This window comes from Bubalus bubalis, chromosome 16 (assembly GCF_019923935.1).
Source record: "Bubalus bubalis isolate 160015118507 breed Murrah chromosome 16, NDDB_SH_1, whole genome shotgun sequence".
Taxonomy (NCBI): Eukaryota; Metazoa; Chordata; class Mammalia; order Artiodactyla; family Bovidae; genus Bubalus; species Bubalus bubalis.
This window is the reverse complement of record NC_059172.1, coordinates 9,627,848-9,650,441: the sequence shown is the minus strand read 5'-3', so window position 1 is coordinate 9,650,441 and position 22,594 is coordinate 9,627,848. Positions and strand designations below refer to the sequence as shown.

The following is a 22,594-nucleotide window of genomic DNA, read 5'->3' as shown; positions in this document are numbered from 1 at the left end:
TATTTCTCCTGGCAATCTTGATTCCAGCTTGTGCTTCTCCCAGCCCAGTGTTTCTCATGATGTACTCTGCATAGAAGTTAAATAAGCAGGGTGACAATATACAGCCTTGACGTACTCCTTTTCCGATTTGGAACCAGTCTGTTGTTCCATGTCCAGTTCTAACTGTTGCTTCCTGACCTGCATACAGATTTCTCAAGAGGCAGATCAGGTGGTCTGGTATTCTCATCTCTTGAAGAATTTTCCACAGTTGATTGTGATCTACACAGTCAAAGGCTTTGGCATAGTCAATAAAGCAGAAATAGATGTTTTTCTGGAACTCTCTTGCTTTTTCGATGATCCAGCGGATGTTGGCAATTTGATCTCTGGTTTCTCTGCCTTTTCTAAAACCAGCTTAAACATCTGGAAGTTCATGGTTCACATATTGCTGAAGCCTGGCTTGGAGAATTTTGAGCATTACTTTACTAGTGTGAGGCAGTGCCAAAGAATGCTCAAACTACTGCACAATTGCACTCATCTCACACACTAGTAAAGTAATCCTCAAAATTCTCCAAGCCAGGCTTCAGCAATATGTGAACCGTGAACTTCCTGATGTTCAAGCTGGTTTTAGAAAAGACAGATGAACCAGAGATCAAATTGCCAACATCCGCTGCATCATGGAAAAAGCAAGAGAGTTCCAGAAAAAACATCTATTTCTGCTTTATTGACTATGCCAAAGCCTTTGACTGTGTGGATCACAATCAACTGTGGAAATTTCTTCAAGAGATGGGAATACCAGACCACCTGATCTGCCTCTTGAGAAATCTGTATGCAGGTCAGGAAGCAACAGTTAGAACTGGACATGGAACAACAGACTGGTTCCAAATCGGAAAAGGAGTACGTCAAGGCTGTATATTGTCACCCTCTTTATTTAACTTCTATGCAGAGTACATCATGAGAAACACTGGGCTGGGAGAAGCACAAGCTGGAATCAAGATTGCCAGGAGAAATATAAATCACCTCAGATATGCAGATGACACCACCTTTATGGCAGAAAGTGAAGAGGAACTAAAAAGCCTCTTGATGAAAGTGAAAGAGGAGAGTGAAAAAGTTGGCTTAAAGCTCAACATTCAGAAAACGAAGATCACGGCATCTGGTCCCATCACTTCATGGGAAATAGATGGGAAAACAGTGGAAACAGTGTCAGACTTTATTTTTCTGGGCTCCAAAATCACTGCAGATGGTGACTGCAGCCATGAAATTAAAAGACGCTTACTCCTTGGAAGGAAAGTTACGACCAACCTAGATAGCATATTCAAAAGCAGAGACATTACTTTGCCAACAAAGGTCCGTCTAGTCAAGGCTATGGTTTTTCCTGTGGTCATGTATGGATGTGAGAGTTGGACTGTGAAGAAGGCTGAGCACTGAAGAATTGATGCTTTTGAAGTGTGGTGTTGGAGAAGACTCTTGAGAGTCCCTTGGACTGCAAGGAGATCCAACCAGACCATTCTGAAGGAGATCAGTCCTGGGTTCTTTGGAAGATCAGTTCTTTGGAAGGAATGATGCTAAAGCTGAAACTCCAGTACTTTGGCCACCTCATGCGAAGAGTTGACTCATTGGAAAAGACTCTGATGCTGGGAGGGATTGGGGGCAGGAGGAGAAGGGGACGACAGAGGATGAGATGGCTGGATGGCATCACTGACTCAGTGGATGTGAGTCTGGGTGAACTCCGGGAGTTGGTGATGGACAGGGAGGCCTGGCGTGCTGCGATTCATGGGGTCGCAGAGAGTCGGACACGACTGAGCAACTGATCTGATCTGATCTGATTACTAGCGTGTGAGATGAGTGCAATTGTGCAGAAGTTTGAGCATTCTTTGGCATTGCCTTTCTTTGGGATTGGAATGAAAACTGACCTTTTCCAGTCCTGTGGCCACTGCTGAGTTTTCCAAATTTGCTGGCATATTGAGTGCTGCACTTTCACAGCATCATCTTTCAGGATTTGAAATAGCTCAACTGGAATTCCATCACCTCCACTAGCTTTGTTCGTAGTGATGCTTTCTAAGGCCCACTTGACTTCACATTCCAGGATGTCTGGCTCTAGGTCAGTGATCACACCATCGTGATTTTCTGAGTCATGAAGATCTTTTTTGTACAGCTCTCCTGTGTATTCCTGCCACCTCTTCCTAATATCTTCTTTTTCTGTTAGGTCCATACCATTTCTGTCCTTTATCAAGCCCATCTTTGCATGAAATGTTCCCTTGGTATCTCTAATTTTCTTGAAGAGATCTCTAGTCTTTCCCATTCTGTTGTTTTCCTCTATTTCTTTGCATTGATCGCTGAGGAAGGCTTTCTTATCTCTTCTTGCTATTCTTTGGAACTCTGCATTCAGATGCTTATATCTTTCCTTTTCTCCTTTGCTTTTCACTTCTCTTCTTTTCACAGCTATATGTAAGGCCTCACCAGACAGCCATTTTGCTTTTTTGCATTCCTTTTCCATGGGGATGGTCTCGATCCCTGTCTCCTGTATAATGTCACGAACCTCCGTCCATAGTTCATCAGGCACTTTATCTATCAGATCTAGGCCCTTAAATCTATTTCTCACTTCCACTGTATAATCATAAGGGATTTGATTTAGGTCATACCTGAATGGTCTAGTGGTTTTCCCTACTTTCTTCAATTTCAGTCTGAATTTGGCAATAAGTAGCTCATGATCTGAGCCACAGTCAGCTCCTGGTCTTGTTTTTGCTGACCGTATAGAGCTTTCCATCTTTGGCTGCAAAGAATATAATCAATCTGATTTTGGTGTTGACCATCTGGTGATGTCCATGTGTAGAGTCTTCTCTTGTGTTGTTGGAAGAGGGTGTGTGTTATGACCAGTGCATTCTCTTGGCAAAATTCTGTTAGCCTTTGCCCTGCTTCATTCTGTATTCCAAGGCCAAATTTGCCTGTTACTCCAGGTGTTTCTTGATTTCCTACTTTTGCATTCCAGTCCCCTATAATGAAAAGGACATCTTTTTTGGGTGTTAGTTCTAAAAGGTCTTGTAGGTCTTCATAGAACTGTTCAACTTCAGCTTAAGCGTTACTGGTTGGGGCATAGACTTGGATTACTGTGATATTGAATGGTTTACCTTGGAAATGAACAGAGATCATTCTGTCGTTTTTGAGATTGCATCCAAGTACTGCATTTCAGACTCTTTTGTTGACCATGATGGCTACTCCATTTCTTCTGAGGGATTCCTGCCCACAGTAGTAGATATAATGGTCATCTGATTTAAATTCACCCATTCCAGTCCATTTTAGTTTGGTGATTCCTAGAAGTCGACGTTCACTCTTGCCATCTCCTGTTTGACCACTTCCAATTTGCCTTGATTCATGGACCTAACATTCCAGGTTCCTATGTAATATTGCTCTTTACAGCATCTGACCTTGCTTCTATCACCAGTCACATCCACAGCTGGGTATTGTTTTTGCTTTGGCTCCATCCCTTCATTCTTTCTGGAGTTATTTCTCCACTGATCTCCAGTAGCATAATGGGCACCTACTGACCTGGGGAGTTCCTCTTTCAGTATCCTATCATTTTGCCTTTTCATACTGTTCATGGGGTTTTCAAGACAAGAATACTGAAGTGGTTTGCCATTCCCTTCTCCAGTGGACCACATTCTGTCAGACCTCTCCACCATGACCCACCCATCTTGGGTGGTCCCACAGGGCATGGCTTAGTTTCATTGAGTTAGACAAAGCTGTGGTCCTAGTGTGATTAGATTGACTAGTTTTCTGTGAGTATGGTTTCAGTGTGTCTGCCCTCTGATGCCCTCTTGCAACACCTACCGTCTTACTTGGGTTTCTCTTACCTTGGACGAGGGGAATCTCCTCACCACCACCCCTCTTGACCTTGAACGTGGAGTAGCTGGAGTTTACTGTTAACATCTCTTATAAACCCTCAGCACTTGGCTCTTTCCAGGGCTCTGACCCCGTCTTTGTCTCATTGATTTCTCTGGGCAATTTTGATTATTTCCATTTCGCCAAGGAAGACACTCGGAGAAGGCAATGGCACCCCACTCCAATACTCTTGCCTGGAAAATCCCATGGATGGAGGAGACTGGTAGGCTGCAGTCCATGGGGTCGCTGAGAGTCAGACATGACTGAGCAACTTCACTTTCACTTTTCACTTTCATGCACTGGAGAAGGAAATGGCAACCCACTCCAGTGTTCTTGCCTGGAGAATCCCAGGGATGGGGGAGCCTGGTAGGCTGCCGTCCATGGGGTTGCACAGTCGGACACTACTGAAGTGACTTAGCAGCAGCAAGGAAGACACTAAGGCTTGGAGCATTGAAGTCACGTGCCTGTGGTTGCACAGTTTGTGCTTTACACTTATCAAATCCAAGCTCCAGGCCTCAGGAATCTAATTCCCTCACACTCTCACTTTCTCTCACTGCCTCTAGATACCAGCCTCACCCACCTTGTCTAGTAGAGGTCATGAGAAAGTGCCCCAAGAAGAGGGTTCAAAACAATAACCCACCTACCCTGTCACCCCCTTGACATCTCTTATAGGGTTGAGATTCTCAATGGGGACAGAAGGACATGTTAGTGGAGGTAGGGTGAGTTATGACATGTTTCATTTGTCCATTTATTCCCTAGACAAATATTTATTGAGAATACGCTGTGTTGCTAGGCCAGGCTGAGACCAGGTAAGGAAAGCAAGGGTAAAATTTAAGGAGGCACTCACTCTCAGGTACCAATCCTGCAAGTGCATGACCCTGAGAATGAGAGCTTCCTTAACATTTATTTTCTAGTGTCTTGCTTGTCTTTCACTTATTTCTGCCGGGATGTCAGACACTGTTACAAGTGCTGACCATTCAGTGGTGAGCAAAAAGGCCTGCACTCTGCCCTTGGCGAGCTTCTAATCTATTATGGGAAACAGATAACAATCAAACAATCATGTTAAAAAGAGACTGTTCTAAGGATGACAGGGGCCATGAGGAAAGGGACATAGGGCTAGAGAGGATATTATGGGGGGTGGCAGTGAGAGCTGAAGGATAGGTAGGAGTTTTCCAGGTGAAATGCAGATGGAATACAAAGCAAGTTCACAGGCTCCCTGGCAAGGTGGAGCATGGGGTACAGGTGGAGGATGGTGTACAGGTGTAGCTGGGGGTGGGCAGAGGGGCGAGAATAGGAGTGCTCAATGCAAAATGGTCCCCACCAGTCAGTTCCTAATAGAGTGCTAGAGTTTGCAAATGACTGATTTAAATCCAATCCATTGGAAAGAATTCAAGGGCACTCCTTCATGACATCACTCATACCCACCTGCCCAACGAGCTTTCTTCAGTTGATGTGCAGAGATAGTGACCGGATCCCTCCAATTTCATCTCTGTCCATTAAACACAGAGATGTCTGATAGAACCTAATACTTGCCACATTTTCCTGATGAAGAAATGGGAGCACAGAGAAGTTAGAAAGCCCACTGTCTTAGCTTGGGCTGTCATAACAAAATCTCATAAACTGGGTGTCTTAAACAGCAAAATTTATTTCTCACAGTTCAGGAGACTGGGAAGTCCAAGATCTAGGTGCTGGCTCATTTGGTTCCTGGTGAAGGCTCTCTTCTTGGCTTGCAGACAGTTACCTTCCCACTGCCCTTACCTGGTGCAGAGAGAGAGCAGGAGGGAGCAAGAGGAAGAGCACTCTGGTGTCTCTTCCTCTTCTTAAAGGGCACCAACCCTATTAGATTGGGGCCCCATCCATATGATCTCATTTAAACTTATCACCTCCTTATAGGCCCTCTCTCCAAATATAGGCACATTGAAGAACATTGAGTCCTTAACACCTGCTCAGGGTCCCACAGCCAGTCACAGGGGTTTGAACACAGGCAGCAGAGAAGGCAATGGCACCCCACTCCAGTACTCTTACCTGGAAAATCCCATGGATGGAGGAGCCTGGTAGGCTGCAGTCCATGGGGTCTCTAAGAGTTGGGCTCGGCTGAGCGACTTCACTTTCACTTTCATGCATTGGAAATGGCAACCCACTCCAGTGTTCTTGCCTGGAGAATCCCAGGGACGGGAGCCTGGTGGGCTGCCGTCTATGGGGTCACACAGAGTCGGACACGACTGAAGTGACTTAGCAGCAGCAGCAGCGGTGGATGCTGGGGGCCCAGACTCCTCAACTCTAGACTAACTGGCTCAGAATGTGTTGTGTGTGAATGTTGTCCATCCAGTTGAGAAGTGAGCCTCAGAGCAGGGGTATTCAGGGATCCCTTAAAATTCCATTGGGTTCACCCTGCAGTCCAGAACCCACCCGGGATTGGTGATTTCAATGATCCTTCTGGAAGAATGGGCTGAGGTTGTGGCATAGAAGTGAACCAGTCCAGACAAGACGTTTACCTTTGGGGGTCCTCCTGTTTCCAATTAACTCAGAGGAGGCCCCAGGCTCCAGTGAGGACGTCACCACGAATGGCTTGTGTGACCTTGGGGGAGTCACTTGACACACTTCCAGCCCCAGGTTCCTGCCTCGGTGACCACCGCCCCACCTCCCCACCCCAACCCCTGCCACCATCACTGGCGGCTGGGGGCCATTTGGTTGGCCAGCCAAGATCCTGGCGTGAGGCCCTTCGCAGATGCGGGTCGCCACCCGAGGCCGCGCAGGTGGGGAAGGGGCGGGCTTGCGGTGCGTGGCTGGCAACTTGAGTGTCGGCGACTTCGCTCTGGCCCCGCCGTAGGCCGTGCAGAGTGGGCTGCGGGGGCTGGGGGTGGGGGTGGGGGGGACCCGCGGCGGGCCACGGGGCCCAGCCTCCCCGGCGCTCTCGTCCTACCCAGACGCCCCGCGGGGCGCCCCCCAGCCCGCGTGGGGGCCGAGCCCCGCGAGAGGGGCTGGAATCCCTCCCAGGCGGGGGGTGGGGGGGGCCCTCCCGAGCGCCCGCTTCCTCCCTCTCCCCGCGCGCCCCCCTCCCGGCCGCCAGCCAGCTACGTGCCCCCGGGGCCGGCAAGAAGCCACATGCCCCCGCAAGGAATGCCGGGCCCGGCGGGCGGGCGGGGGGCGGGCGCCGGGCAGGGCCGGGCCGGCCCGGGAGCGCCCCGCCGCGAAGGTTGGTGAGAGGCGGCGGAGGGCGAGCCCGCGCCCTTCCCGGTCCCCAGCGCCGCCCCTGCGCCCGGCCGGTGCGCCGCGCGGGCCGAATCGCAGCGTCTCACACTTTCCCCGCCGGACCCGTGGCGGGGACGACCCGCGAGCTCCGGGGGCGGGGGTGCCCGGGGGACCGGGGGTGGTGGGGGGAGGCTGGGGCGGGGCGGTTCGGCCGGACCCGGGCCGCCCGCGCCCCCCTCCCCGCGGCCCCCCCCAACACGTCCCTGCCGGCTCGGAGAAGGGGGCAGGCCGGCACGTCTCCCCACACCCCTCCCCGCTGCCGGCGGCTTTGGGGCCCCGGTGGGGAGCAGGGGGCTGATTAGCAGAGGAGCAGGGGTGTGGCCAGCGGGGCCCCGGGTAGTGAGTCACACACGCTGCTCGCCCAGTCCCGGGGCCGAGCGCGCTCGCAGCCCGAGCTGAGCGCTGCCCTGACCCGAAGAGTGTCCCCGGGCTTGGCATGAGGACCCTGGGGTGCCAAGGGAGGGGCTGAAGCCCAGCGCGGTGGTGGAGGAGGGCGGTAAGCTGCGGGCTAGGGAGACTCCCCTAGAGAGAGCTGGGTGGGGCTTGGAGTCAGGGCCGCCCACGCGGGGACCCCCCCCCCCAAACCAGGCCCCGCCTGTACCTGCTCTGAGCTGGCAAAGCGTGCCTGGCTGCATTCCCTGGCAGCCCTGGGTGAGGGGCTCTGCAGCCAGGCGCTCGGGGCCCATTTCATCTGCCTGCCCCGCTTTGGCCCCCGCTGGACTTGAGCGGATCCCCGCCCTGTTTCCCCACGCTGCAAAGTTTTGTGCGGAGGCTCCTATGGGTCCCTCATACCCTTTGCCCTCTGGGCTTGGGGTCCACGCTGTGCTTCGAAGCCCTGCCTCCTGGCCTGAGCTCCTCCCGGCCCCTGACCCCATGGGGCTGGTGGCTCCAGTCGTCCCCAGGACCAGCCCGGGGTAGAAATGGCATTTCCTCTTGGCCCAGCTACAGCTGTTTTTGTTGTCTGTGTTCTCAAGCGCTTCCTCTAGGGATGGCAGGGAGGGTAACCAGACTCCATGGGACCCCCGCTTGCCCTCTCGCCACTCACCCCTCTTCCCCTGTCTCTTTGATCCTCTTCCTGCGCTGGTCCCGCCTTCGCGCCCCCAGGACAGAATGACTGAGAACATGAAGGAGTGCCTGGCACAGAGCACGGCGGCGGTGGGGGAGATGGTGACAGTGGTGAAGACGGAGGTCTGCTCTCCGCTCCGGGATCAGGAGTATGGCCAACCCTGGTGAGGCCCCAGGGTGGGGGCAGGCGAGGGAGAAGGGGGGCATCGCCCGGCGGGCTTGATTGGAGACCCTGGGAAGAGAGCTCTCTCTTGCCCTCCTCTGGGCAACTCCTAGGACCAGGGGTGGGCACGGGCTCTAGAAAAACCCAAGCAGTGACCCAAGAAGGCCTGAACCCAGGTCTCAGGACCCCTATCTTTCTACTATCTGCTGCATCAGACAAGCAGGCTGCCTGGGGTTCCTCTACCTGCCCCATCCTTGTGGCCTTTGGGCCAAGTTCTTGGCTTCTCTGCCCACCAGCCTCTCACTCTGATGGCTTTGTGCTTTCTCTACTGGCCCCTGTCCTGGCCAGCTCTAGGAGATCAGACCCCTCGGTCATGGAAGTGGAGCCCAGGAAACTGAAGGGAAAACGTGACCTCATCATGCCCAAAAGCTTCCAGCAAGTGGACTTCTGGTGTAAGTGGAGCTTGGGGCTATTCCTGGCCACGCTGACCATCACCCCCACCCCCACCCCATCTCTGCTTAGGGGATTTGCAGAGGCAACTCTGACGATAGGCACTCACCTATTGTGTACATAAGACACAGGTCCAGGCCTCAGTGAATCCTCACCCTTAGCCGCTGAGGTGTCTATTATTTGGTCCCATTCTCCAGGGGAGGACACTGGTAGGTTTGGTGAGGGTTAAGGACCTCCTGGCTCAGCTCCCCCAGCTCACAGATGCACACCCATCTGACTCCAGTCATGGGCTTTCTTCTGTTGTTTCAAATTTGAAACAAAGGGGGCTAGTGGCTTCCTTGGCATTGGCAGATGTGCCCCTTGAGTCGCCAGGGAGGGGGGTGGGGTATCGCTACTGAAGATGCAGGGGCCTGTGGCTCTGGGGGTGGAGCCAGGGCTGGGACTCGTGAGTCTCACGCTGTGTGCTTGCCACTGGTCTACGCTGTGCTCAGGGTGGGTTTCTCATCAGCCCCTCAGCCACCTCATGGGGCTCTCTCCCCCTGCAACAACTGAAGCGCTCTTTCCTCTTTCTGTCCCTGCAGTCTGTGAGTCCTGCCAGGAATACTTTGTGGATGAGTGCCCGAACCACGGTCCCCCAGTGTTTGTGTCTGACACACCGGTGCCCGTGGGCATCCCAGACCGGGCCGCCCTCACCATCCCCCAGGGCATGGAGGTGGTCAAGGAAGCCAGTGGGGAGAATGACGTGCGTTGCATAAATGAGGTCATCCCCAAGGGCCGCATCTTCGGCCCCTATGAGGGGCAGATCTCCACCCAGGACAAATCAGCTGGCTTCTTCTCGTGGCTGGTGAGTGTCTCCTGGGCCGTGCCTCGGTAAAGGGTGCCGCGAACGTGGAAGGAAACCAGCAGGGGGAGCCATATGCTGGCCCAGGCTGGTCCCAGAGCTTTTCTGCCATCACTGCTGGACAAGTGGATGATGGATCTTGCTGTCCCTTTGCCCCTGTGACCCTTGGTGACTGAGGGCCATTCGGAGGAGCCGCCTCTGTCAGTAGTCTGCAGAATCGTCAGTGGAGCGATTTCTCCCTGAATCCTCCTGTGTGCGTCTGGAGGACCATTGTATGACATTTACAAAGGGTTTCCCCAAGCCCTCCTCTGGAGTGGATACCTGGGGCTGGGGCAGAGCATGACATTCAGCTAAAAAAGCAGTAAAATCCAGAGCTGGAGGTAAAGCCTCCAACAAGACAGGCACAGTCTCTGCCCTCCGTGAGTGGACCGTCTGGTGGGGAGAGCGGGCAGTGAACAAATACATTCACATACAACAGTTGCAGCTTAAGAGAGAATACAAGATGCTCTAGGGAGATGGCAGCGTTCACAGTGCTCTGGAATTTGGGGCCTGGAGCCCGCGTTCATTATGTCAGCCAGGTTTGCTAGTTACTATCTAATGTGACCTTGGACCAGTCATTGAACCTCTCTGCGACAGGATAATCGTAGCTGATGGTGAAGATGAAATGCGTCGATGCTGCAGAGTTCTTAGAATTGTGCTCGCCTCTAGCAAGCGTGCAGTGAATATCAGCTATTGCTGTTATTGTTCTTGGCCTACTTAAGGGGTTTGGGCAAGAGTTTCTCTGATCTGAGACTTAAAGAATGAGTAGCAGTTAGTCACAGGGGGATGAAAAATTGCTCCCTGTAGACAGAAGAGCTGAGAGAGAGGGACCCCAGGAAGCCTGGTAGGACAGCAGCACTGAGCCTGAGAGGCAGAGAGGCAAGAATCGGCCAGGGAGGGAGATGGGGCCAGATCACGCTGTGTTCCATAGACCGTGAAAGTACGCCCTTCATCCTGCGGGCCAGGTAAGCCATCGGAACATTTCAGACGGAAGTGTGACCTGGAAGGTTGCAGAATGGAGAAGTGGGATTCTGGGTCAAAGGCTGGAGTGGAGATTCACATAAGGAAAGATAGCAGCTTAAATTCAGGTGCTAGAGGTGGGGACGTTTGAGAGAGATTTAAAGAGGAAAATTCCTAAGATTTGTTGATGGACAGGATGTAAAGATGAAGAAGAGGGATTTTCAGATTTGAAAAGGAAGGGTGATCAAAGATGAATTTCAGGCATCAAACTTGGACAGAGATGAGGGGGACATGGGACAAGTAGGAAAATCATTCCTTAACCATTTATGAGGGTCTCCTTTGTTCCAAGCACTGGGCTGACTCTGGGGACACAGTGGGGGGCCAGATCAGACATCAGTGTTGCCCTCATTGAGTTTACTGTGGGAAGATGAACTAAAGAATAAGATAAGTAAATGTAAAATGACGACTCTGAAAGGTGATGAAGAGACAGGGAGGCTAGGAGAAAAGTGATCCACAAAGGGATTTGATGTGGCCAGAAGTCAGGAAAGGCTTCCAAATAGCTGAGCTGTGATTGAAGGAAGAGAATTCCTACCGGGTGATGATCCTGAGGACTGTCAGGATGGACGGGGCAGTATGAGCAACAGTCCTGTGGCAAGAGAGACCAAGGCGTGTATGCCCACCTGGAAGGCCACTGTGCTTGGAGTGCCACACACCCAGGGATCTGGAAGAGACAGACATGGCCATAGAGATCCCAGCAGGCCAGATTGGGACTTCTGTTCTCCATTTTAAGAACAATGAGGAACTTTCATTTATGTTTTAAAAAGGTGAGTTTGACTGCAGGCTGGAGAACTGATGGGGTAGGGGCATTGGTCAAGAATGGACATCCAGGGGACTTCCCTGGTGGTCCAGTGGTTAAGATTCTGCCTTCCAATGCAGGGGGGCCTGAGTTCAATCCCTGGTCAGGGAATTAAGATCCCACATATTGAGCATTGTGGCCAATAAATAGATAAATAAATAAATAAAAGAATGAGCATCTGCACCCCAGTCAGAGGGATGTGGTCATTCTCTAAGTCAGTGATGGTGGAGGCTTGGGCTTGGGTGGGGCAGAGACATAGAAACAAGTGAACTGCTTTGTGAATATTTCAAAGGTAAGGGAGGTCTGACTTGGGAAGAGACTGGCCTAAGTAAGGGAGAGGGAAGTATCAAGAACAACTCCTGCGGTGTTCTTCTGCCTCCAGGTCAGGAATGGTGTCTTTGTGTGAGAAATGGGGAATACCAGAAGGAGACTGGGTTGAGGGGAAGATCCTGATTTTGGTTTTGGGGCTTGTTGAGCTTGGAGTGATGTCAAGACATCCAAGTGGTGATATCAACTAGGAAGTTAGATTATGGGTTGGGATTTTGGAAAGGAGGTCTGGAAATGTCACTTCATGAGTCACCTGTGCCTAAGCGGTCAGTGGGGCCAGAGGGCTGGAGGGCAGCGCCCAGGGAGAATGGGCTGAGTGGGAGGTGGAGAAGCCTACGGACTAAGCTTTGAGGAACTTCAACAGTGAATGGTCCAGAAGGGGAGCTTGATCTGCACGGGAGACACAGCAAGAGCCGCCTGAGAGGTGGGATGGCCAGAATGTCCAGCAATGTCCAACTGGGCTGAGAAGCCAAGCGAGGGAAGGGCTCAAAAGTACCCACTGGACTTAGTGCCGGGGAAGTCACTGGTGATTTTAGCAAGAGCTGATACTATAAGACCACGGTTGCCAACCTGGGGCAATTTATACCTCCTGACCCCTTTCTGGGATATTTGTAAATATCTGGAGACATTTTTTTGGCCATCACAACTTGGGATCTAGAAGGAAGAGGCCAGCGAAAATGAAAGTCACTCAGTTGTGTCCGACTCTTTGCAACCCCATGGATTGTAGCCCACCGGGCTCCTCTGTTCATGGGATTCTCCAGACAAGAATACTAAAGTGGATTGCCATTTCCTTCTCCAAGGGATCTTCCCGACCCAGGGATCGAACCTGGGTCTCCTGCATTGCAGGCAGATTCTTTACTGTCTGAGCTACCAGGGAAGCCGGGGATGTTGCTAAACCTTTGATAATACACAGGGCAGCCTCCTACAACAAAGAGTGGTGTGGCCTCGCTTGTCAATAGATGGGAGTTGAGAAATCCTGAAGAAGAGTAATGAAATAAGAACCTCATTAGAATGGAGGTGACTGGTTTAGTCACCTTTCAGAAGTTTGATGAGAAGTAAGAAGTGGAGGAGAGACATAGGAAGGGTGATGGCTAAGGGAAGACTGGGGTTAAGGAGGTTTTTGTATTTTTTAAAGTGGGGTGCCCTTTATTCAGACACATGCATCAGAGTTGGCTTCTAAGTCTCAGACACAGGTTAACTTTACTTAGGTTTCCTTGATTATATTTTAAATTAATTATTTTTGACTGTGTTGTTCACTGGGTGAATGAATGAACCACATTCATTGCTGCATGTGGGCTTTCTCTAGTTGTGGCGAGCGAGGGCTATTCTCTAGTTGCGATGCGCAGGCTTCTCATGACGGTGGCTTGTGGAACACAGGCTCTAGGTGCGTTGGCTTCGTAGTTGTGGTGCACGGGCTTAGTTGCTAGTGACATGTGGGATCTTCCTGGGCCAGGGATCAAACCTATGTTCCCTGCATTGGTAGATGGATTCTTATCCATTGGATCACCATGGAAGTCCCTAAGGGAGTTAATGAGACTTTAACTTCCTTAAAAAACCCATTGGAGGAAGTCTGTCTGAATATACAGTAGAAATAGACACGATGGGTAAGCTTTTATGTTGCCTGAGAAGGTTCACATGGAGACATTTGATGTGGAGAGGCGGTAGGTCAATGTTTTTTCTGTCCCTTGAGGACTGTCTTAGAGATTTGGAGCTGATGAAGGGAGTTAGCTATAGTTGATCAAATGATGATTCTCCAAAGATGGCCAGGCCTTCCCCTGGACCCCGTGAATGTGTTATCTTATATGGTAAAAGGGACAGCACATGTGATCAAGTTAAGGATTTTGAGATGGAGAAATTGTCTTGGGTTACATGGCTGGTACCAGTGCAGTTACAAGCTTCTTTATAAGAGGAGGGCAGGAGAGGCAGCGTCAGGAAGAAAACACTGGAAGATGCTGTCCTGCTGGCCGTGAAGATAGGGAAGGAGCCAGGAGCCAAGGCATGCAGGCGCCTCCAGAAACTAGGAAAGGCCAGGAAACAGATTCTTCCCTCATGCCTTTTGAAAAACACTCAGCCCTGCCAACACCTGATTTTAGGATTCCTTACTTCCAGAAAAGCAAGACAACACATTTCTATTGTTTTAGCCATTGTGTTTGTGGCCATTTGTTATAGCAGTCAGTTCAGTTCAGTTCAGTTCAGTCACTCAGTCGTGTCCGACTCTTTGTGACCCCATGAATCGCAGCATGTCAGGCCTCCCTGTCCATCACCAACTCCCGGAGTTCACCCAGACTCACGTCCACTGAGTCAGTGATGCCATCCAGCCATCTCATCCTCTGTCGTCCCCTTCTCCTCCTGCCCCCAATCCCTCCCAGCATCAGAGTCTTTTCCAATGAGTCAACTCTTCGCATGAGGTGGCCAAAGTACTGGAGTTTCAGCTTTAGCATCATTCCTTCAAAAGAACACCCAGGGCTGATCTCCTTTAGAACGGACTGGTTGGATCTCCTTCCAGTCCAAGGGACTCTCAAGAGTCTTCTCCAACACCACAGTTCAAAAGCATCAATTCTTCCGCACTCAGCTTTCTTCACAGTCCAACTCTCACATCCATACATGACCACTGGAAAAACCATAGCCTTGACTAGACGGACCTTTGTTGGCAAAGTAATGTCTCTGCTTTTGAATATGCTATCTAGGTTGGCCATAACTTTCCTTCCAAGGAGTAAGCATCTTTTAATTTCATGACTGCAATCACCGTCTGCAGTGATTTTGGAGCCCCCAAAAATAAAGTCTGACACTGTTTCTACTGTTTCCCCATCTATTTCCCATGAAGTGATGGGACCGGATGCCATGATCTTCGTTTTCTGAATGTTGAGCTTTAAGCCAACTTTTTCACTCTGCTCTTTCATTTTCATCAAGAGGATTTTTAGTTCCTCTTCACTTTCTGCCATAAGGGTGGTGTCATCTGCATATCTGAGGTTCTTGATATTTCTTCCATTATAGCAGTAGTGGGACTCTAATCCAGTGTTTGGGAGGGGATGGCTGCTAAAGTGTGTGGAGAGGTGGAGAGAGGTATCTTGAGACAGAGGAGAAAGTGAGTTCAGGCTGGGGTGGGGGGAGAGGTGGAGGTGCCCACGGGATGCCCAGGTGGAGCTGTCCCGAGGCACATCGGTGTGTGTGGGTCTGCAGCCTAGGGGGGAAAGCCAAGCATATAAACTTATGCAGCCGAAGCCCTGGGAAGGGATGGGCAGAGGGCGAGAAGCTTGAGGCTTGAGAGCTCATTGGCTCGGGGGGCACACAGGTCCTGGTATTCTTGGCAGGGACGGTTGCTGCCACCTTGTTGTGGATTGAGGTGTGAGTAGGAGGAGAGGAGGGGAAGCCAGCAAGGATGATCAGCTTATTTTCAAAGTCTGGCTGCTCATTGATCAATTATTATATGCCAGGTGTTTACCTCATTCTTCCTCAAGATAGTCCCGCAGGTGGAGGTGGCTGCCCTTCAGATGGAGGGTGCTGGGACTGAAGAGGTTCAGTAAGCGACCCTCAGCTCCTGTAGGTAGTACCTGGCAGACCTTGGGTTCCTTCAAAGATAGGATGTGTGATGCCTGGGGCTTTAAGGAGTTCCTTCGTGGGAAGACATGTGTGGTTATGTGATTAAATTCAGTTATTCAATTCATCTTCATAGAGCAACTGCCATGTACTAGGTACTGCACAGGAAGTTCTAGAGGTAACAGAAATGCATGAAGTTTGCTCTCTGTTCTTATAGAGTCTGTGGTCCAGCCATGGCAGCCGGGGCCAAGGGAGATGAGAGGCGGGAGGCCTATTCCCAGCCCAGAGTGTTGCTGGTAGTTGTGGTGCTGCAGCAGGCAGTAGGGGCGGGGAGAAGACGAGTTGGTTTTGGCTGGGCAGATTGGGGATGGGTTTTGAAGGACGGGTAGGAGTTCAGTAGAGGAGGCCGATGCCTTCTCAGCCTGTGGGAAAGTCTCAGGGGAGAAAATCTCATACCCAGTGAAGGGCTAGGGGAGATCCCTTTCTTTCCCACCATAGTCTACTCCTGGGACGGCCCAGCCAGGGAAGCTTGGGATCTCTAAAGCAGGCATCTTCCCCAGGTTCATGGCCTGGCATGGGTCTGGGGTCTAAAGAAAAGGGAGAATAGGAAGGTCTGGAGTTTGCAGCCTGGTCCTAGACCAGCTCTTCCTGTCAAGGGTGGGCGTGGCCCGCAGTTAGGGGCGTGGCCAGAGGCAGCTATGTTGCTTCCTTGGAGGTTCCTTCCAAGGGCCTCTGAGCTGTGCCATGGGCATGGGTGTAGGGCCGGTGTGGCTGGAGGTCACCATACCACATGGAGACTTTGACTTTTGTGATCCAGGGACATGAGAGGTGTTGAAGGCCTGGAGAGAACAGAAGTACAAAATGGCTTGAGCAGTGCCTGTGTGGGTGGGTGGGTGTGTTCTCAACTGGGGCCTCAGCTGGGGCAAAGCAGGAATGAGGAACAGCTTGCTCAAACGATGGGTTGGCTCAGTGGTGTGAGAAAGGACAAATGGCCTGAACCACGGCCCCAATTTTGGACCAGGATCTAGAAGCCCCACTTCCTGAATAAACTGCATTCACGTGTCAGATCCTGTCCCAAAGCCATACTTGATCTTGTCTGTTCTTGACCTTCTGCCTGCCTTCCAAAGCCCTGGCCTCCATCCAACAGAACACATTTCCTCCCATAACTCAGTATGTAGCGTCTCAGTGGAAGCAATGGCGGTGCTCTAAGGATAAGCATAGCCGTTTATGTTTATTGAGCGCCTACTATGTATCTGGCTCTGTGCTCGACACTTCACAGCATGATCCTATTTGATCCTAGCGATGCCCTTGTGAAGCGGGTATTAGTCTATCCGTTACTCTGCTGAGAAGCTTGAGGCCTGGAGAGGAGAAGTCATTCTGCACACAGCTGAACAGCTACTCAGTAACTGAGCTGAGAGTCGAACCTGAGCAGTCTGACTCTAGAACCCACTCTCTCATTCAGCCTCCAGGTCCTCTCCTCCCGGACTTGTCTGGCCTATTCCTGCCTCCTGGCCTCAGTTGACTTTCTTCCTCTCATCCTTCCAGCCCAGTACAAGGTTCCTTTCCATCTCCCCTCAGCGTGGAGGCAAGCTGGTCCCATTGGCTACAGTGTGATGGAGGTGCGGGGCCCAGATTGAGATGAACCACATGGCCATCTCCACTTTCTATCTCTCCTTTAAGGCCTGACCTCCTCGGGAGGAGTTTTATTTATTATTTTCGGCTGCACTGGGTCTTCGTTGCTGCTTCAGGCTTTCTCTAGTTGCCGGGAGCAGGGGCTACTCTTGGTTGCAGCGTGTGGGCTTATTGTGGTGGCTTATTGTTGTGTAGCAAGGACTCTAGGTGCCCAGGCTTCAGTAGTTACCGCACACGGGCTCAGTAGTTTCAGCGTGTGGGCTCCTAGGGCGTGTGGGCTTCAGTAGCTGTAGTACATAGGCTCAGTAGTCGTGGCACATGGGCCCAGGTGCTCTGCAGTATGTGGAATCCTCCCATACTAGGGATCAAACCTATGTCCTCTGCACTGGGGGGTGGGCTCCCATCCACTGTGCCACCAGGAAGCCCCTCGGAAGGAGTTTTGCCTTCACTTCTGGATGTTTGGAAAAGAAATGCCCCTTCCTCTACTTTCTCATCTCCCTGGAAATATACAGACTCCATGAATCATTGCCAGGCTTGCCAGGCTGCCCTCAGACACTACAGGCCAGAGACGATGCTGCAGGCATGAGGAGCCTGGGGAGTACCAGGCAGCCATGTGGTTTGGGAAAGAGGCAGAAGAAAGAGGAGTCCAGCACAGGGTTTCTATTTAAACGTTTCACTGAGGCCCAGTCTGGTTCCAGAAGGGATTTAGGGCAGCCTAGCAGGATCTATAAAATATAACACGATAGCATATTAAAACTGGGAGAGAGAGAAGAAAGAAAAACAAGGGTGGAGATCCCAAATGGAGCCAGGAATGAGGCTAAAAATGCATACCATGATGACCTGTGTGTGCACTTTTAGCTATAGAGGTTCCAAATTTGGCGGCCACTGGGAAGAGGCAAGCTGACTCGGCTACCAGTGCTTTCTGACCATAGCGTAAGAAGTCGCAGGTAGCTCCCGAGGAGGCCTGCTTCTCCGGGTGGATCCTGGGCGGGAGGCTTCCCAGGGCCCCTTTTAAAGAGGACACCGTGCGGTGGGATCGCTCCCCTGCTGTCAGCTGGTCTCTCTGCCTGCCAGACTCCTACTGTTCTGGGGAGAAGCAGACGTGAAATGCGACTTCGGGGTTTTCCATTTCAGCTTCCATCATAAAGTGGAGATTTATTTTAAAACTTAAGATTGGGTGTGCAAAGGCTTGTGACACGCCCTCCAGAACAGAGTCTGAAAACCCCCGGGTTGATGGGAGAGATGAAGTGTAAGCAGATGGTTGCAACAGCGCAAGACGTCAGGGGAGGCGGGCAGGTCTGACCGGGCTTGGGGGTGGGCAGGGCTCAGAGAAGGGAAGAGAAGAGTAATGGGCTGGTCCAGGAACGGAAGAATGCACATTTGAAGCAGGTCGGGCTTCTGGGTGTGTTTGAGAATCTGAGCAACTGAATTTCATGCTTATTTACTCTTTATTCTGAAATTTCAAACTCTGCAAAAGCATAAGAATTGTATGATCAGGAGCCACACACCCTGCGTCTAGCTCCACCTGTTGCTAACATTTTATAACAATTGCTTCAGTCTCTCTCTGTATGTCCTGGCTTCCCTGGTGGCTCAGACAGTAAAGAATCTGCCTGCAGTGCAGGAGACCCAGGTTCAATCCCTGGGTCGGGAAGCTCCCCTGGAGAAGGGAATGGCAACTCGCTCCAGTATTCTTGCCTGGACAGAGGGGCCTGGTGGGCTACAGTCTATGGGATTGCAAAGAGTCAGACACAACTGAATGACTAAGCACCACACAGCACAGCATAGCTACCTCCAGGCACGTACACAACACACACACACACACACACATTCTTTTTTTTTTTCCTGAACAATTTGAGACCTAGTTGCAGGTATCAGGCTTCGTGGCCATGCAGCGTCTGTCACCGTTACCCAGCTCTGCAGTTGTACCGTGAAAGCATTCACAGACAGTACCTGCATGAGCAAGTGTTGCTGGGTTCCAATAAAACTTTATTTATAAACACTGATGTGAATTTCGTATAATTTCAAATGAAATTTGAATTCATATAAGTTCTGAAAATCATACAGATGAAATTATATGGAAAAGGTTTCAGTTATGAAAAACAAGCAGAACCGTGCTTAACTCACAGGCTGTGAAAACAGATGAGGGGTTGGATTTGACCTGCCAGCGATAGTTTGTTGATCCCTGTCCTATGTAATCAGAGTATAGTTATTATACTCAGGATACAGTACTGTCTCAACTATAGTCCTTATTCAGATTTTCCCAATTGCCCTGAGTGACGGCCCTGATAGTCTTCCCGCCGTTGAGGACCCACTCAAGCATCACACATCGCATTTGGTTGGCACGTCTCACTAGTCTGCTTTATTCTGGAACAGCTGCCCAGATTGTGTTTCTCGTTCACAGTATTGCTACTTTGGAAGAGTTCAGGACAGTTCTTTGCAGACCCTTCCACAGTTTAGATTTGCCCGATTGTTTCCTCCCGATTGATTCAGGTTATAGATTTTTGGCACTGGGTATGTTGTGTCTCTCGCTGCAGATAGCGAGAGCCTGTGATGTCCGTTTGTCTTCTCTTTAACTCAGTGCTTTCAGCAACTATTGGTGATTCTTGCCTATATCAATTATTTTTCATGGCTTGAAAGGATTTTTAATCATTCCTTCTACACTTATGACTGAATATTCTTCTGTTTCAAAGAAGTGCTCAACTTTCTCCCTCGCCCCATCCCTTAAGATTATTTTTACTACCAGTATGGACTCACGGATGTTTTTTTCCTTCATTGTGCTATAGTCCATTCCTCTCATTATGCGTTTTGAGCTTTAGATTGCCCTAGAGTTGGCCAGCAAGAACCCATTCAGACTGGCTTCTTGTCCTTCTTTTACTGTTTCCTTATTTTCTAGTGGAAAGTTTTTTTTTTGCCCCAACACAGGGCATGCAGGATCTTTAGTTCCCTGACCAGGAATTGAACTTTGCCCCCTGCAGCGGAAGCACAGCATTGTAACCATTGGACTGCCAGGAAAGTCCCAAAGAAGATCTTCTAGTCATCTCTCTTAGGAGCTCAAATGTGATTTAGTGAGAAATAGTTTGTAGAAATCAAATCTCTGGGCACTAGATGTTCCAGAGATTGCTCCTGGGGTGTCCTTGCTTCTAAGCCTGAACTAGGTTTGAGGGGTGAGTTAAAGTGAGTGGCCAGTAGAGTCAGGAACCGAGGGAACACGGAATCACAAGCAGTGGGCATAGCATGTACAAAGGTCCAAGGGCACGTGTGTAATGTTGAGGTGGGGGAATGGTAATAGGGCACAGGGTACCCTGTAATAGGGTGATAGAGGTACAAGGTGTGCTGAGACGGAAAAGTGGAAGATGATGCTAGAAAACAGTTGCTTTTCTCACGTTCTAAGATGTTATGGATCTTAAAACACTATTGAATGAATGACAGTGTCAGCTTTTCTAGGAATTTAAATATGGACCTCAACCCTAAGGTTCCTCTTAATGTCAGAAGCATTAAATGGCATGACTTGTATAACTTTTGTTATACAAGTAGTTTTGTTATTAAATCATGAACCAAACCAAAGATATCCCCACTCTCCACAAAAATGCTCTAGTTAACTAGTTTTGGCTGGAACTGACTCTATAATTCTTAAAATCTACTATATGGAACAAAAATAAAACATGAAAAACTATTCTGAATTTTCAATATAAACCAACTGCTAACTTGACCTTCAACTTTCCTTGCCTCCTCAGCACTTCTACTGCAGTTGTTTCTCACTTGTGTTATATTGGAGGCTTCCCTGGTGGCTCAGATGGTAAAGCGTCTGCCTGCAATGCGGGAGACCCGGGTTCGATTACTGGGTCGGGAAGATCCCTTGGAGAAGGAAATGGCAATCCATTCCAGCACTCTTGCCTGGAGAATCCCAGGGACGGGGGAGCCTGGTGGGCTGCCGTCTATGGGGTCGCACAGAGTCGGACACGACTGAGCGACTGAGCAGCAGCAGCAGCAGGAGCTTCCATACTGGTTTCCATAGCCGCTGCAGCAATTTTCGTTCCTGAAACAGTGCTCAGGGTTCCCTTTGGTCCTCATCCTGGTCAGCGCTTGGTATTTCTTGTCTTTTTGATGAAAACCATTTTGACAGGTGTGCCGTGATATCTCATTGTGGTTTTAATTTGCATTTCCATGATGATTGGTGATGCTGAACATTTTTTCAAGGACGTGTTGGTCAGGTGTCTGTCTGACTTTTATCGTTTCAGTTCAGTTGCTCAGTCATGTCCGACTTTTGCGTTTATCATTTATGGAGTCCCAATTATTTATGATTATATTAATTGTACTCTAAAGTTACTTTAAAAGGTTTAAACATAGAAACTAAATAAATACAGCATTTCACACAGCTTTTAAACAACTATTAAACCGAGACAAACTTACGAATATAAAATGAACAGAACTACACAAACCAACGTAATTCAAATGAACAAAATCAGTGTTCTGTGTTGGATCATGTGTTACTGAAACTAAATCGCAGTTTATAGGGTGAATACGACAGTGACGACTTCAACACAGATTCTTCTGAGTTTGGCATGCCTCTCTGCTTTTGTGTGCCATGTGACACTTTTATTTTCTTTATTTGTTTGTCTCTATTTAAAACACTGGGCGATCTTTTGTTAATACAACTGCCACAGTGTTTCTTAGTCTTTGCCAGGAAGCATTATTTACATATTAAAGTTTGTTCTTTTGTCATTAGCTCATGGCAAGTAGTAATAATTGTACAGTCAGTCAGCTGTAACAGTGTAACAAGCTACCTCCAAATGCAGTGCAATAGAATGAGGGTCTGTAAATGTTTGTGTGAACGGCCAGATAGTAAGTCTTTTAGGCTTTGTGGCCCATATGTGTCTGTCGCACTACTCAACTCTGCCATCCATCAGTGTGAGAGCAGCCAGAGGTGTGTGTATTCTAAGACTTTGTTTATGGAGGCTGAAATTTGAATTCCATGTGATTTTCACATGATAAAATAGTCTTCTTTTGAGTTATTTTCAACCATCTAGAAATGTACAAACCATTCTCAGATGGTGGGCTATACAGAACAGGTGGCGGGCTGGATTTAGCCTGCAGGCGCCGGCATATAGAACAGCAATCGTTTATCCTTGCTGGGGTATCTGCCGGTTGATTGCAGCTCCTCACTGATTCTGGTGTGTCTGCCGGTTGCCCGTGGTTGGGCTGGTTTAGCTGCGCTCCGCGGTGCTGCTCAGCCTCCAGGCACAGGGTGAAGTTGGCTTCTTACCGAGGGCCAGGTCTGCTCCAAGTGTGTCTGTTCTGGGCCCAGACTCCAGGGACTCCCTGGGGAAGCTCTTCTGTGGAGGCAGAGGCCCTGCAGGCAGGGCCTCACAAGCCCATGTCAAGCCTGTGTTTGCATCATGCTTATTACCATCCCATTGGCCAAACAAGTCAGATGACCGAACCCAAAGTCAAGGAGTGAAGACTTAGAGGCCACCTGTAAGACAGAGTGTAGTGCAGAGTCTCATGGCCAGGGTAACAGGGAAGGGCGAGAGCTGGACCAATTCAGTCTCCCACACGTGCCAACTTGGAGAAGGAAATGGCAACCCACTCCAGTTATCTTGCCTGGAGAATCCTGTGG

The 22,594-nt window shown here is 50.0% G+C and overlaps 1 protein-coding gene across 4 annotated transcripts in view; it reads left to right on the top strand.

Annotated features, from left to right (window-relative positions):
- PRDM11 (PR/SET domain 11) overlaps positions 1-22,594 on the top strand; it is a 95,708-nt gene that overhangs the window by 31,822 nt on the left and 41,292 nt on the right. The window contains exons 1-4 of one of the 4 annotated variants that reach the window (XM_006046357.4): positions 7,066-7,603; positions 8,212-8,336; positions 8,684-8,787; positions 9,367-9,629. In XM_006046357.4, the coding sequence (XP_006046419.2) occupies positions 8,218-8,336; positions 8,684-8,787; positions 9,367-9,629 (486 nt within the window). In that variant the 5' untranslated portion in view covers positions 7,066-7,603; positions 8,212-8,217. Of the gene's footprint in view, positions 1-7,065; positions 7,604-8,211; positions 8,337-8,683; positions 8,788-9,366; positions 9,630-22,594 lie in introns of those variants that run through there. The other 3 variants (XM_044929226.2, XM_044929227.2, XM_025266173.3) reach the window with 3 other exon arrangements.